Raw genomic sequence first — 16,727 nt, forward strand, 5'->3', positions numbered from 1 at the left:
TTGCATACCAAAATCTCGGACAATATGGGTTAATATTTGCAGCCATATTTCAGACAGGAAATTTAACGTTTTACATCTCTCAGTGAGTGAGTGAGTGAGTTAATATTTAACATCACATCGGCAATATTTCAGCCATATCGTGACGAGAATTAATACATTAATAACAAATAAGTATATATAATTTATAAAAAACCTGTCAGCAAAGGACAGTACAATAACTAGAATATCACAGAGTGTATTAAAACTAGTTGAGGAACATATAAAAGCAGAAAGAATTAACAACACAATATAAAAATGGGCTAGAGATCGTCAGTAACTAAAGGGAGAACACCATACCAGGGACTATGGGGACTTACAGTGCCTTTGCTTCCTGCATGGACCCTGGCTGGATTGATATCAGTCCTTCAGTCACTGGCGATAGTTGACCAGTTAAGCCTTAGATTAAAATGACAAAAATACTACGTTTTAAAATTCTGGTATGCATAACAATACATTGAATGATGTGGGACTTACATACCCTCTTAGGGGGACAATAATTTTACGCTACTTCAACCCCCCTCGAGGGTACAGCCACTAACAATCTAAGTTATATATTAGCACTACCAATATATAAAAACATATTATGTACATCAAAATTTATGTATTAAATCAATTTCCTTTAAAAAGTGCAATACTAAATGAGAATTAACTTGACTAAATACATCTCTCAGTAATATTATAGTCATGATAGTCTGAGGTCAACCAAGGGCCGCAATATTTTTGCACAATGTTCACTTATCCGATCATATGAAAATGTGCGTCAGAAATATAACCTGGCATCATATAACACTTTTGAATGCACGAGGAACGACGAAATACACTGAGCACTTCGACATGCAGTTATCATATACACGGCGGAACAAGCTGATTAAACTCAGAATGTATTACAAATTGCAGCGCCACCTGACCTTCTTTATTGTCAAAGTTGTCCTTTAGCAGTTTATTGTCCTTTTTTGTGCACTGACGTTCTTTAGCACACTTTGTTCTTTCTTTACATACGATATCTTTTGTTTGCGAGTTGTTCATTGGCATAGTTTTGTATGTTGAATGCATTATTTTTATGTAAACAATGAGCTTTATTTGTAACATTTATTCTTTATTCGTAACATTTCACTATTATTTTGTACTTTTGTCCTTTATTTAAACTTTGTATTTTTATACCGAATGGCCGCCCATACTTCTGTCCACTTTTAGGTCCCGTGAAGATTCCGGGGTAGAATAGGTCTTCAGCAACCCATGCTTGCCGTAAAAGGCGACTATGCTTGTCGTAAAAGGCGACTACAGGATCGGGTGGTCAGGCTCGCTGACTTGGTTGATGCATGTCATCGATCCCAATTGCGTGGATCGATGCTCGTGATGTCAATCACTGGATTGTCTGGTCCAGACTCGATTATTTACAATTGCGTGGATCGATGCTCATGATGTCAATCACTGGATTGTCTGGTCCAGACTCGATTATTAACAGAACGCCGTCATATAGCTGGAATATTGCTGAGTGCGGCGTTAAACAACAAACAAACCAAACAAACAAACCACTTTTATCCACATAACCATGAAGGCGGTGCTAACAAGATGAGTCACAGAATGCAGAAAGCTGCTTGAAGATTCAGGGGCAGAACAGACCCCGTTATCACATGCCATATGTTTGTCTTGACAGCTGACTTATTGAGGATTGGATAGTTATAACATGTGACCTCAGCCTATTGTTTCACCATACCATGACAATGTCATTTGGTGCTCATACCGTCAACCACTGGTTTGTCTGGCTGGGATCCTTCTTTACACACTGACACAGAGAGAAAATTGCTGTCTGTGGCATAAAACAACATTCACTCACTTGTACTGAATGTTTCTTAACCTTGTTCACGATTTGTTTCCTAGTTTCACATTAATACCTCGCTTGGAATTTGAATCCTATTTATTACCCGTGAAGATCCGGGGTAGAATAGGTCTTCAGCAACCCATGCTTGCCGTAAAAGGCGACTTTGCTTGTCGTAAAAGGCGACTAACGGGATCGGGTGGTCAGGCTCGCTGACTTGGTTGATGCATGTCATCGATCCCAATGGCGTGGATCGATGCTCATGATGTGAATCACTGGATTGTCTGGTCCCGACTCGATTATTTACAGACCGCCGTCATATAGCTGGAATATTGCTGAGTGCGGCGTAAAACAACAAACCAACCAAACCAAGAATCCTATTTATACCTGACCTGTAGAAAGGAAGAACAAAAATTGTGTTTGATTGTTATTTTAATAGGATCACCATTATGAAGCACCATTGCAGAATAAGAATATTTTATAGTCACAGAATACCTCAGCTTTGAGAAGCATGTTCATAACATAATATGCAACTATCGCAATCACACCACTCCGATTAACTACTGCAACAACAGTATGATGCTAATATCATCATACAGCTTCAGTCTTCATCTTACAAAAAAAGACATACAAAATATAAATGTCAGATTTGTGCTCCTTTTGTGGGAAGCCATCATGTCTCCTCGGACCCACATGAAATGGACAGATTTAACTATGCTTGACAATTCCTAAACTCTCTAAAAGCAGTTTATGCAGAAATTGTGATTTGACCTTTCACCTTAACATTTTGGCTTGCTAGAAAAATCGACTTACCGTATTTGACGTAATAAGTGCCCAGGGCACTCTCAAAATAAGAAAAAGGGGGGGGTTATTGAAATATATTTTTGGTGAACAAAAAAAAACAGAATTGAAAGATCGTTAAGTTTGTGGTTTGGCGAACGCAGAAAACGAACGCTCTAATTTTTTTACCACTTTAGATATAAATGATAATGCTTGCATGTATTAACTTAAATATCTATGTTTCTGTGATACATGTATATTTATCCAGAATTTAATTGCCCATTATGAACTCACGAGTGCATTTTATACTTGAATAAGTAAGTTTTGTATACACTGATGAAATGAAAGGGGCGCTTATTGGGATTGTTCACTTGCCAATATGTTAGCAAATATCACCATGGGCGCTTAATAGATCAGGGCGCTTATTACGTCGAATACGGTAATACGGTACCATCTAGATTTGTTCTTATTTGGAAACCAGAAACCAGATGTAACCTTTGCATATGTAACGACATGTCTTAGCATTAAATTTTGCCAATGTTAATCCACCAATAATTGTCTAAATTACTTAACAGCAGTTTGAGAGGGTTGAACAGTGAGTCAGTATGGTTTTATGCTGCTTTTAGCAATATTCCAGCAATATCACTGCGGGGGACACCAGAAATGGGCTTCACACATTGTACCCATGTTGGGAATCGAACCCGGGTCTTCGGTTTGACAAGCGAACGCTTTAACCACTTGGCTACCCGACCGCCCCTGGTTGAACAGTATGTCAATTATATGACATCAAGCAGAGTCAGTTGGACTGTTGAGTAAAGCATAAAGTTATGCAGGTTGTAGGCTTTTACCATTCAGTAAAACTCAAGGGGACATTTATAGTGCTGTAAAATCTGGAATATTAGCAACACAATATTTGGATCCTGGCACAAGTAAGGGAAATAACTCTGCACAACGAAACCCACAAGCAGGAACAGCAGGAAGATTTGGTTCTGATTTAGGATTTACTCACAAGCTGTTGGTTTCTTTGAGGGTAAGGGACACAACTCGACCTAATAAAGATCCACCATGCCCTCATAAACAAATTAGGCAAATATCCATTAATATCTTTTCAGAAAACCCAAAATATTGTTGGCAGGACGGAGGTCAGACCGGTGTTGAGGCTACACCGGTAAAAGAACATACGTGTTTAAAAAATTCTAACATAACAAAAACAACTGCAAGACAATTTTCGAAACATAAAAACTTTAAGCAAACAAAATAAGTTTTGGTATGAAAAGATGCACGATGCAAGATGCAAGATGCAAGATGCACAAAGAGCAGCCAAACAGAGAAACAAGGTTTGCTGGGATATAAATGGAACCCATAAATGCAATAATCTAAACATAATAATTGTCTTAAAACAATAAGAACATTTTTCTGCTGTAGTGTATAATGCAGCACTTCTTAGAAAATAGTTCTCAGTGTTGAAACACAACTTGTGTGGAGTATCAAAAAAACATACATCTGTCAAATTCCACATCTCTAATAAATAATATTTATTTCCTACCTGCAATGAGAATGAAAGCTTCATTAAAACAATAGCTACCTGTCATTCATTATAATTTTGTATACAAGTCTTCCCATCAACAAGCACGCACACCTCTCGATAATCTGTCAACATGTCCATGTAAACAGAGTAATTGTCCTCAACAAATATGGCTGATCTTGTCAATCCTGACTGCCACAAACAATACAGTTATGAACATGGCGCCATCATGGCATCACGATCCACATGCTGCCTTAATGCCATCAGACCAACTGTAGAACCATGGAACATGGCGCCATCATGGCATCAAGATCCACATGCTGCCTTAATGCCATCAGACCAACTGTAGAACCATGGAACATGGCGCCACCCATGCATCACGATCCACAAGGTGTCTTAATGCCATCAGACGAACTGTAGAACCATGGAACATGGCGCCACCCATGGATCACGATCCACAAGGTGTCTTAATGCCATCAGACGAACTGTAGAACCATCGAACATGGCGCCATCCATGCATCACGATCCACATGGTGCCTTAATGCCATCAGACGAACTGAAGAACCATGGAACATGGCGCCATCATGGCATCACGATCCACATGGTGCCTTAATGCCATCAGACGAACTGTAGAACCATGTACGTCAATGACACATTCAGAAATCAATGTTATTGGCACTCTTGAGTTTTTAACCAAATCAGAAGCTAAATGGATGATAATCTGGATCCTCTCTTGGACTGTGCTGCTTAAATTGGAGATAAACTTATGTAGATTTTGTGTTATCATTACCATTCGCACAATCTTACATTCTGCACTCCCATAGCGCTGTACTCTAAAAATAGTCGGGGGCAGATTCGTCACTACTCGTAACCTGCAAGAAGACTCGCCCCCCTATCGACGAATGTTAGAAATGTTATAAATTACGATTTTACACCTCTCTTGCATCTAAAATGCACCCGAGATACAGTAAAATGTGTTAAGTCATACTGTATAAATACCGTAATTCTTGATGTGTCTTCAACAGCATCTCGAATATACATGACAAGGGAAAATATATGTGAATCATTACGCACTGAGTTGACAATTCTCTTCACTATGCCCGTTTGCACTTAAATGGAACCCAGTCACAAAAATAGCCACGAGTCGCTATTCGGCTTGTCTCGGAATAACATGAATTGGTCACGAATATGGGGGCAGTTATAAGCATTAATAGTTGTGTGGTGCTAATTAGGTTATCATAGGTATGAAATCATGTCATCAGTAAAAATCTATATCACTGTTTCTGCGAAATGACTTTGACTTAAAATGTCATCAGGATGTCCTCACGGTTGTGAGTATGACACCATGTCATCTCTATGCTATCAGAATCACACAACGGTATGGTTCACGTCACCATATTCTCCAGGATACCACATGACCAACTGTACCCACGATGCACCTCACTTCTTGCCCTGATTCAGTATCTTGACACTGTCTCTCCAGTAGACCACATACAGCACACCCGAGATGAACGTTGTGGACCCCGTTAGATACCTGTGACACAAACAACTTTGATTCATTTCATGGATATGTCACAATGATGCCTCAAATTTAGGTTTGGGGGTGGCAAGGATTGTTTCAGGATTGTGCTGAAGAAAATATTTCCAAATACAATTCTAAATGTAACAACAAACTCAATATATTTAGCACCATTAAAATGCAAAATTTCAACCTCAGGAGCAATTAAAATATTTATTTTTAAAAATGATATATTGTCGCAGTGGAGATTGTGAGTGTTGAAGGGGTCAATTGTGTCTGTTATGTTTAAAGCTGCTTTTAACAGTATTGCAGTTATATCTCGGCGTGTTCGCTTAATGTGGGAGGAAAGCCCGAAGTGATGCAGGTCTCAGACGTTAACCACTTCAGTGAAACCCACGAGCAAGGGTATGGTGCTGACAAACCTAGAAACATAATCAGGGCGAACCGGGATTCGAGCCCACAAATATACGTTTCTGGCGTGCCCAAGGGACACAACTCTGCACACTGAATTGTGGCACCTTAGACGACTGGGCCACCAGTGCCCCCCGGGTCAATTGGGGCATGATACAGACAGCAATATTTCAATCATGTCACACAACCAGAAGTACAATCCTTCAAGTAGTCTGTCTGACTAGTAATAGTCTCCGCCATGATCACAACCTCTATCCCCTCCAACACTGCTCCTTTAATAAGGATCATCCTCGATCGTCCAGGGTATTACATCTCCATTCTATTACAATAAACACCCTGGACCCATTCGCCATCATCCTTTGTTTCAAGTCCAGTTCGAAGGACACAATGTCAAAAATAGTGTCCAATCAAATTATTATTCTTTCACTTTTGAACCAGAGGTGACATCAGCAGTATTAGATTAGACTTTTGTGTGTCGTCTAAAAAATATATCCATAACGTCTTGTAACAAAATGACTTCCTTCCCCGATTCTTAGTACTTAGGAAAACATCTTTTCCAGCTAAATGTTGACCTATACCAAATATAGACCTATGCCAAACAACACGTTCAGATGGATGAGCCGAGTTTGGCATAGGTCTATATTTGAAGTCACGGCCTCAGTTCACATTCAGATGAGGCAGCCGTGAAGATCCAGGGTAGAATAGGTCTTCAGAAACCCATGCTTTCCATAAAAGGCGTCTATGCTTGTCGTAAGAGGCAACTAACAGGATTGGGTGGTCAGACTTGCTGACTTTGTTGATGCATGTCATCGATCCCAATTGTGTGGATCGATGCTCATTACGTCAATCACTGAATTGCCTGGTCCAGACTCGATTACTTACAGACCGCCATCATACAGCTGGAATATTGCTCAGTGTGGCATTAAACAACAAATAAAACAAACAAATCAGATGAGGCATAGTGATTGGTTATTGATTTCAAGTTCATGGGTGAGAGATCTTGAGTTCTAACTTAGTGATAAGACAGTGGGGCTAATGATGTCACTTCTGAAACAAAGATAGCGTTAAACTGTTCCAGAGTATCGTAATATATTATAACAGAATGAAGATGCTGGATAATCGAGGATGAGCAACTATTGTCCCTGGAAATCCAACTTGACTTACCATAGTCCCTGCAGCAGGGGATGATCAACATAGTTGAAGACAGGCGCAGCCAGGGTGAAGGCCACGAGAGAGAGCTGAAATGCTGTGTTCCACTGGAAAATAAAACAGAAAGACGGATTAGAAATGAAGGATTAGAAATGGGTCCTTCTAGTTTGTACTTGCTACTTTCTTCCTCAGGTGAAAGATTCTGGCTCGCTTCCTTTCATTACATGCATGAACACATCCTAATCCTTGTAAAATATCCAACAGAAGTTTGAAAATGTTTACTGAAGTTCCCTACCTTGCTAATCAAAAATGGTTCCAACTTTGCTGAGACTAGTGTCACATCAAAATATCTTGATAATGTTTTCTGGAAAAAAAGAGATAGAAAACTAAAATTAAAAGCAAAAAAGATCAAGAATTCTACCACTAACAAAAAATCTAAAATCAAACATTCAAACAAACTGCAGCAGAGAACAAGCATCACCAGAAGATGACAAATCCCCCCCGCCCAAATCAAATCATCTGACTGTTATTTAAGTCCAGCTTGATGAGAGATTTCTGTCTAATCTGTGTGTATACCATGGAATTGGGATTCGGAACTTAGCATTTCCTATGACAGGTAAAACTTCCATTTCTATGTAAAGTCAAACTTGTTGCCATGGAAATGGATAATATACAAATTGTAAAAATCCTTAAATAACAAAAGGCACCAGTCGACAACCTGGTCTTTGTGTGTGCACAGTTTCATGAAAGAATGCCTAGTTTTCAAGATATGGTTCGGACAAACACACCACGATGAACAGAGTCAAAGTCAAACTTGTTGCCATGGAAATGGAAACTATATAAATGATATGAATCCCGTAAAAGCAAAAGGAACCAGTCGACAAACTGACTATGCATGACACAGATTTACAAGAAACATTGTCCAAAAACAATATGGTGCTCCATTTTGTTTTTTAACGTGTATAATATAAAGGTAACGCTATTTTTCAGGGCATTATCACTTGCAGAAGCTCAAAGTCTTCCATTAACTCCCCGACAAAGGAAGGTAGTTGAAAAGACAGAGGGCTTCTGCAAATGATAATGCCCCAAAAAATAGCATTACCATTTTTATAGCTACAATGGATAGAATTTGTTATCAATAAAAATATACAACAATATTGGTTTTGAAACATTTACTGAAATCAACACATAACAGATGTCACTGACCCACTTTTACAAATATAAAAAACGTCATAGAACAAACCAGATGGCGTCACTATAGAACATGACGTCACCTAACCCTACCCTATGACGTCACCTAACAACGGGCGTGATAATGGCCTGTCGTCAAGCAATATGAGGGCATTATCAAGTGGCCCGCTCATTTTTGATAACATGCGGGCGGTTTAATGACAATTCTATCCATTGTAGATATAATATACAGTGAAACATGGTAATTCATATTCAGGCAACTTGATTTAATAAATTTTAAATAGTTTCCCTATGTTATCATTATTTCCCTGCTCTCGGGCATTTGTGTTTACATATGTGTGCTCCTGTGTTTGAAGAAGTCCGGACTTATGCCAGTTTCATAGTGCTACCCCACTGAAATGCCATGTCGTAGTTTAACAAGGATACCCCACTCATGACACAATATTGACTCCAGTTTGACCAATTGTTGTTTTATTCCCATAATGCCAAGAGCAGGCAGGGCAACAACAAGTACCACTTTTAACGCGACTGGGGATCAAACCATCAACTTTCCACTCTCTAAGCAGACACTCTATCCATTACACAACTGAGGTAATATTCATGTTAACAAGATATTCAGCAAGTATGGTGAGTGAATTTACCATAAAGCCACTTAAAAAGATGTCTGTTACATCACAGTGTGAGAGACCCATGAAGATCCGGGGTAGAACAGATCTTCAGCAACCCATGCTTGCCGTAAAAGGCGTCTATGCTTTTCGTAAGAGGCGACTAATGGGATTGGGTTGTGAAGCTCGCTGACTTGGTTGATGCATGTCATCGTATTCAAATTGCATGGATGTGATGTGATGCTCATGATGTCAATCACTGGATTGTCTGGTCCAGACTCGATTATTTACAGCCCGCTGTCATTTAGTTTGAATATCGCTGAGTGCGGCGTTAAACAACAAACAAACAAAACACAGAGTGAGATCTTCTTATGGGATGAAAACACAAAGTTATTGGATTGGTGTTTACAGGCGAAGGATCTAGAATAGGGTGAATCTGAGACTTGAAACCATAACAAGCAGATCCTGGCATGTTTAAGGGGCACAACTCTGCAGAGGAAAAATCATTGCAAAATCATCATTGAAAGGTAAAACTAGAGTAAGTAGATAGGATTTCTCACATCTGGTCAGAAATCTTAAAGCTACCATGTAACAAACAGAGTCAAAGCAAGTGGATGACAGTGTGAACATCAGTCTGACCCCTATTGTCATCAGCTTTTATAACCAGCATGAACATAATAAGGATGTAACTACTCACCGGAGGAGGCAGTGTGATGTATCTAAGGTAGAAGGCTGCAGCAATGAGAGCCACGTCCCGCCCTACTATTAATGCTGTTAGAGGCACTGAAACATCATCATGATCATATAAGTACTAACAAAAAAAAGTCAAACAACACAATTTTTTCATATGACTATAGTTAATTCGTCATTACACATGAGAGATTACATGAGAGATTAACTATAGCCATTTTAAAAAAGCGGGTGTTCTTCAACTTCTTTTGAGTAGAATATAACATTCACTGACATGGATATTAAGGGGCAACTCATGTATACCATGGTATACATACATATCTCCATCTTCCTGAGGCAAGGGAGTTAACTGACTTCAAAAGTCCAGTTTCCACCCTTGACGAACTAGGCTGGAATTATGGAGTAATATTTTGGCTGTACTAACGAGTCTATGCATAGTCCAATCAAATCCCATGGACATGGCAACTGCTGTGACGAATTTGTTCAATTGCAGGATTGCAGCATTTTACCTTCATCTGGGCGTCGACAGATATTTTCCAAATCTTTTTCGTGTTTTTTATAAAGGTGCTAAAGTGATCCGATGCACATTGGGAGGTGGTTGTCAGTGGGGGGAGGGGGGGCATAGAAGGGACATAACTCGAAATAAGATTGCTAAGATCAAGCCTAGTTCAGCAAGGGTGGTTCCTGGACTTTTACAGTCAGTTAACTCCCTTGCCTCAGGAAGATGACATATCTCTTGCAACCAAGTTTCAGAAACTAAATGTCATTATTATATCAGAACACAGTGGTTGGAATTAAAAAATATTGCATGGCTACCATCAGGACCCACAGCCTTTAGAAGCTGCAGACCCTGACTAAAATGTTCAGGCCTAGTAAAATATATGCAGCAAATTGTGACAAATAAGTCGACACATAAACTTACTGCAGGCCATAAGGAGTGAGTGTGTGAGTGAATATAGTTTTATGCCGCTTTTCGCAATATTCCAGCAATATCACGGCAGGGGACACCAGAAATGGGCTTCACACATTGTACCCATGTCGGGAATCGAAACCGGGTCTTCGGCGTGACGAGCGAACGCTTTAACCACAAGGCTACGAACCAGACACATATTTCAAACACTGCCAGAACCTATATATTTTTATTACATTTGAGGCACTTGAACTTGACACAAGTAAAAGTTGAGCAGAGACCATTTTAGACCCTGTTTGAAATGAGTGAGTGAGTGAGTTGGGTTTAACGCTGCTTTTAACATTATTCCAGTTATATCCCGGCGTGTCAGCTTAATATGGGAGGAAAGCCCGAAATGATGCAGGTCTCAGATGTTTACCACTTCGGTGAAACCCACGAGCCCGGGCCTGGTGCTGACAAACCTAGAAACATAATCGGGGCGAACCGGGATTCAAACCCACAATCATAGGTTTCGGGCGTGCCCAAGGGACGCAACTCTGCACAGCGAATCGCAGCGCCTTAGACAACTGGGCCACCTGTGCCCCCTGTTTGAAATGAATACAAGCATTGGAGAATACAGTTGGTATTTACAAGGTATAAGGTTGACCGACGTCAGTGTTAGAACCAGGACACTGACAAGTATTTTGTCGGCCATGGGATCTAAGGCAGAACCCAGGATGGAGTTTTGATTCTTGAAGTTTCTGGCAATGTAACCATCCAACTGAAAAAGATTAAAACCAGAGTGGAGGGGTACAATAAAATCGATAATGGTTTAAAAGGAAAAGAAGAAAAATGGCATATACAGGGTCAATATTGTATTTGAATCAACATTTTTTTTGGATTCTGGAACATCTAAGGGACACAACTCTGCACAGCTTTAGGCAACTGGAACATTTGTGCCACTAGTCAAAAATAAAATCGCCATGTCCAGTGGAGCCATATTGCAGCAAAGCTCAGAAAAGGGGGGTAATTTGTTTGTTTCAGAGGCCAATGAGAAGCGATTCTTTTGGTCCACTTCTTTTTCTTATTTTACTGTTCACCAAAAACTTGATTTTGCAAACACCAAGATACATCCTTTTTCAAGCTGAATTTGTCCTTCTCTTTCTTGTCTTTGTTAATTCAAAGACGCATATGGATGCATGTATGTCTTTGGTTACTTAAAATGGTTCTTAAAGACTTCCAGGCAACTTACCAAATCACTGACACCAGCAAAGGCAAAGAGTCCTAGTGCCCACTCAAAGTTCTCACTCATCACCATGTATCCAAGAAATGGCGCCGATAACATACGTCCCACTGTCAGCAAGTTTGGAATTGTGTAAATGTTCTCCTTCTGAAAACATTTCTCCGATATTTATAACATAATGAAATACTGTGTACAGCAATATTCTTTTTAACTGACAAAAAGGTTAGTTTCACACAACTAAATAACATTATCATGGTTATTGGTTTGAAGAAAATAATTTGATTTGTACAGCATGAAATCAAGTCATTATAATAAGTATCATAAACTATCAATAAAACATGTTTGTTTTGCTTGTCTGTTGTTTAATGCTGCACTCAGCAATATTCCAGCTATATGACAGCAGTCTGTAAATAATCAAGTCTGGACCAGACAATCCAGTGATTGACATCATGAGCATTGATTCATGCAATTGGGATTGATGACATGTATCAACCAAGTCAGCGAGCCTGACCACCCAATCCCGTAAGTAGCCTCTTACGACAAGCACACATGAGTGAGTGTGTTGGGTTTAACGGCTCTTTTAACAGTATTCCAGTTATATCACGGCGTGTCATCTTAATGTGGGAGGAAAGCCCGAAGTGATGCAGATCTCAGACGTTTACCACTTCGGTGAAACCAACGAGCACGGGTATGGTGCTGACAAATCTACAAACATAATCTGGGCGAACAGGCATTCGAACCCACAATTATTGGTTTCTGGAGTTCCCAAGGGACGCAACTCTGCAAAGCGAATCGCGGCGCCTTAGACGACTGGGCTATGTGTGCCCCCCAAGCACACATGAACTGTTAATACTGACTAAATGATATTAACGTATTCTCGTTAGAACAAGCCAACCAATGTATACAAACCAAACTTTAGTGGACAGGTAATCTGGTAGTGCATATGACAACTTAGATCAATCAACATCTGTGCATATGTGTTAAAGCAGGGTCTTTTGAAAGATGCCCACCCAGGGTTAGAAGTTAACACTAGAGGTCTTGTACAAATTCCTGCGGGCTAAAGTACTGTCGGAAATGCTAGAAAAATACTTTTCTGGTTTCATTTAATAAATACCAGTCATAGGACTGTAAAAGGAACATATATCAAAATAACGCAAATTGCTCTTATCTAGCCTGTCCTGACTGACATTGTGATTACCCTTAAAATGTAGTTTTACAGGTAAATTGATAAACTTAGAAAATATTTGTGTGTTGTCATGCAATTATGAAATGGCTATAACCTGAGGTAATTACCTGACACCTGTCCCGAGGTGATGACCTCACACCGTCCCGTGCATTCTCACAGGTGAAAATGTCACTGAGTTGGGGGTGGTCTCAAAATATTGCTGTTATTGTAGTTAATTGACATGCGTTGATGGGGAAGCAATTTAGGACATATACTGCATTATATTTGCTTGCAATCATGATGGAATAGTTAAAAGCTATGGAACGGGATGAGTATTGAAAGGTTGTGGTTTTGGAATCAAGAAGTATTTGTTGTTCTACAGATGGTTTCTTGAGGTAGCATTTACCTCCACTGATGACGTATATGAATCTGTACCTTTGAATGTCGTGTTATGTCTTGCCACCAACCCTTTACACGTAGCCAATATAGACACGACAGGGTTGAGCTCACAATGTCTGACTGGCGTATGTAAGACAACGTAACCATGTTGTGCCGCCAGCACATGTGGTTCGTACTTTACTGGTTTCTTATTCAGTCAAATTTTCTCCATGAGTTGAACTTTCGTTTCAGATGGTCTGAAGTCGACAGTCATATATACCTGTATGGTCGCCTTCAGACTACTCATGGTCGGCGCGACAGTATCTGATTCCGGGACGTTATATTAACTGGCGTTATCCATGACAGTGACACTGACGTTGTTAAAAATGGGCAATAGCTGAAGTTCCAACCAGTCTATGAACACATCACCTCCTATAATTTCCTTATGAAAATCACCAGTTTTCTTTTTCACCTTGAAAACTAGCACACATCCATCAATAAGCCCCATACCATGGGTTGCGGCGTGCAAAAGAATGACACGATTACCTTTACCTGATGGTACCATGGGTACCTGACTGTGATAGTTATGAATGGTCCGGAGATAATGTCACCTCATTGATAGGATGGAATATTTTGATGATCATCGCCACGCTCAGAGTATTGAAATCCCATCTCTTGGGGAAACATTAATTGTATCTTTAATTTCCTCCCAAATTCTACAAGTCGTGGTTACCTTCTGCTCATAAAACTTGTACACTATACGCCTAATCACCCTGTATCAAGGCTGTCGAATATCTTTTTACGTCCCGATTTCATTTTTGAGACCACCCCTATACCTGTTTTGTTTTATTTATCATACCATAGACTTGATGGTGTGAATTGAAAACCCCATAGCTTGGGCAGTTTGGTAATTCACCCTATCTAAATTAATGGTTTCTCTCTATTTCTCTCAAGTGTAAAGAACTTGTATACATTTCCTAGTACAGACTCCATGTCGTGTACCATGGCTATGGCTATGCAAGTGTAATGTAACATGCATCATGGGAGCAGTGTTGACAAAACAAACGCAGAGTTATTTTGTCATTTAAGAGTGAGTGAGTTTGGTTTTACCATGTTTATGCTGCTTTTAACAATATTCGAGCAATATCACGCAGGGGACACTTGAAATGGGCTTCACACATTGTACTCATGTCGGAAATCGAACCCGGGTCTTCGCCGTGACGAGCGAATGCTTTAACCACTAGGCTACCCGACCGCCCCTTGTCATTTAAGAAGATGCACATCTAGAATTTTCTCCCAATGATTTTTGTGTGTGGATTAGATTTTTAGGAAGACTACATTAGCATCTTTATAACGCATATGCGTATGTTTGAGACTGCTATCATTAGACTTTGAATAAATGTGAACTTCGTTTGAATTTATCTCCTGTAAACTTATCGATAGGACTCCTTGTGACTGAAATACTTCAAACCACAGATAGGTCGATCGGTAGTTACTCAATATTTCAATGACAAAGGTCTGTGAAAAATTCTATCCTTTTTTAACAGGCAAAAGGCATTTTTCTAGCATTTCCGACAGTACTTAAGTACAAATTTCCCCATTGTTTTAACGTTTAGCAGGGCATTTCTTCTTTACCATGTTTATCCAGGCAAGTAAAACTTTTGAGTTTAGTTCTAACCCTGAATATATATATCCAAGATTTGACATCATATATATATATATCATTATATATCAATATATATATATCTATATCAAAGACATCCATGACATAAGGGAAATCAACTCTGAGAAACCATATCTCCCCTTGGCCCTCTGAATGGGTTATAGCGAAAACGGCACCTCGGCAAAACGTCACCGGGCGAAAACGTCACCGATTGGCGAAAACGGCACCTCGACTCGAGCGAAAACGGCTACTGTGGCCTGGCGAAAAAGGCACCTTATTTTTTCTTTTACCTTGGTCAAATTAGTGCTATTAAACTTATATGGTAACTTGCAAACACCAATAATTGTGACATGCTAAAACAAGTGTACATTAGAAATTAGCCTCTATTCCAACTATAATCCAACTTAGCTTATACGCAACACAACTTATTGTGAAAACATGACATGCTTTGAAGAAAAATAATAGAAATTAAACTCAAGTCGTCTCTTACAAACACAAATAATTGTGAAATTGTGAAATAAAACAAGTAAGAAATTAAACATCTAATCCAATTTACTCGCCGACTGATTGGGAGGCGCAGTTAACTTAATGTGAAAACACTATACGCTTTCAAGTTTTAAGTACCTTTACTCAATTTAAACTGAAACTGTATTTAAGAGGCCTAACATGGTGCTGTCAGATCACAATTATTCACAATGGCCTTTCGATGTGTTGCATGAGAGAAGAATGTCAGAAAACAACAACATGCTGTGATAACTGTGACCATGTAAATAAACCATATATATATATTACTACAAAAATCGTTCTTATCCTTATTAAAAATAGAGGTGCCGTTTTCGCCCGACACATAGTAGACGTTTTCGCCAGAGAAATCGGTGACGTTTTGCTGGGGTGCCGTTTTAGCCTGCACCCCTTTGAATGAACCATGCATATGTTACTAGTGATTGTACAATAAAAGGGGCAGTAGGCTTATATATCATTTTGGGGGGTTTGTACATGCTTTGTATTTGAGCTATGAATATACCGGGGACGAGGTTGTTGCTTCTTTCAGTTGTTTCCCAGCACCACTGTTTATGTTTTTACATAAAACATCAACTTTTAATCTTCTACAATCGGTGCCGGACTGTTTGTGAAGAATGGTCGATATCACAGACACAGTTGTCTCATTTCTCCGACATATAAGTGATGCAAAGTTTCTCTGAACACTGACATTAGCTGCCTGCATGATATTGTTGGAGACCGAGACATTGTTCTGTTTATTTCCATACTTTTGTTTTGCGTGTGAGTAGGGACCACGGTCAACGTGAAATAAACTCGCATTTCGACAGTTTGTGACGAGTTTGAAGTTCGAACGTCCAGTAAGTGTACTCATATTGGGAACACCACATCTTTTCAGAATTATTGATGAGTACATCCTTTCAGAGCATCGACTACAAAAAGGTAACACAGATGACAAGGGCATGTCACACATAAAATCACGAAAATCAGCGGCATGTTTGGCAAATACACGCCTCAAGGGCGCAGCCATTTTGAAAGTAATCTTTAAAATTAATTAAGGACCAAAATTCCACAGATATTGTTATATTTGGTCATAATACCTCCCTCTATATCCTAAAATAGTTATTAAAAGATTACACATAGCTGTTACTGCAAATAAATGT

The 16,727-nt window shown here is 39.4% G+C and overlaps 1 protein-coding gene across 2 annotated transcripts; it reads right to left on the reverse strand.

Moving 5' to 3' along the window:
• Positions 1-2,272: 2,272 nt before the first annotated feature.
• Positions 2,273-16,601, reverse strand: LOC124132366 (cardiolipin synthase (CMP-forming)-like). Of its 2 annotated transcripts, none has more exons than XM_046496253.2 (7): positions 16,091-16,601; positions 11,870-12,004; positions 11,269-11,398; positions 9,736-9,821; positions 7,538-7,606; positions 7,258-7,349; positions 2,273-5,697 (listed from the first exon to the last, which is right to left on the reverse strand). In XM_046496253.2, exons 1-7 carry the CDS (start codon positions 16,592-16,594, stop codon positions 5,604-5,606), a joined length of 1,110 nt encoding a protein of 369 aa, XP_046352209.2. In that variant the 5' UTR covers positions 16,595-16,601; the 3' UTR covers positions 2,273-5,603. The 2 variants fall into 2 exon arrangements, with proteins under 2 accessions (XP_046352209.2, XP_046352208.2); XM_046496252.2 differs by having other exon boundaries at positions 11,870-12,007.
• Positions 16,602-16,727: the final 126 nt, after the last annotated feature.

Source organism: Haliotis rufescens, unplaced genomic scaffold, assembly GCF_023055435.1.
Source record: "Haliotis rufescens isolate VD_foot unplaced genomic scaffold, xgHalRufe1.0.p SCAF_3, whole genome shotgun sequence".
Classification (NCBI taxonomy): domain Eukaryota; kingdom Metazoa; phylum Mollusca; class Gastropoda; order Lepetellida; family Haliotidae; genus Haliotis; species Haliotis rufescens.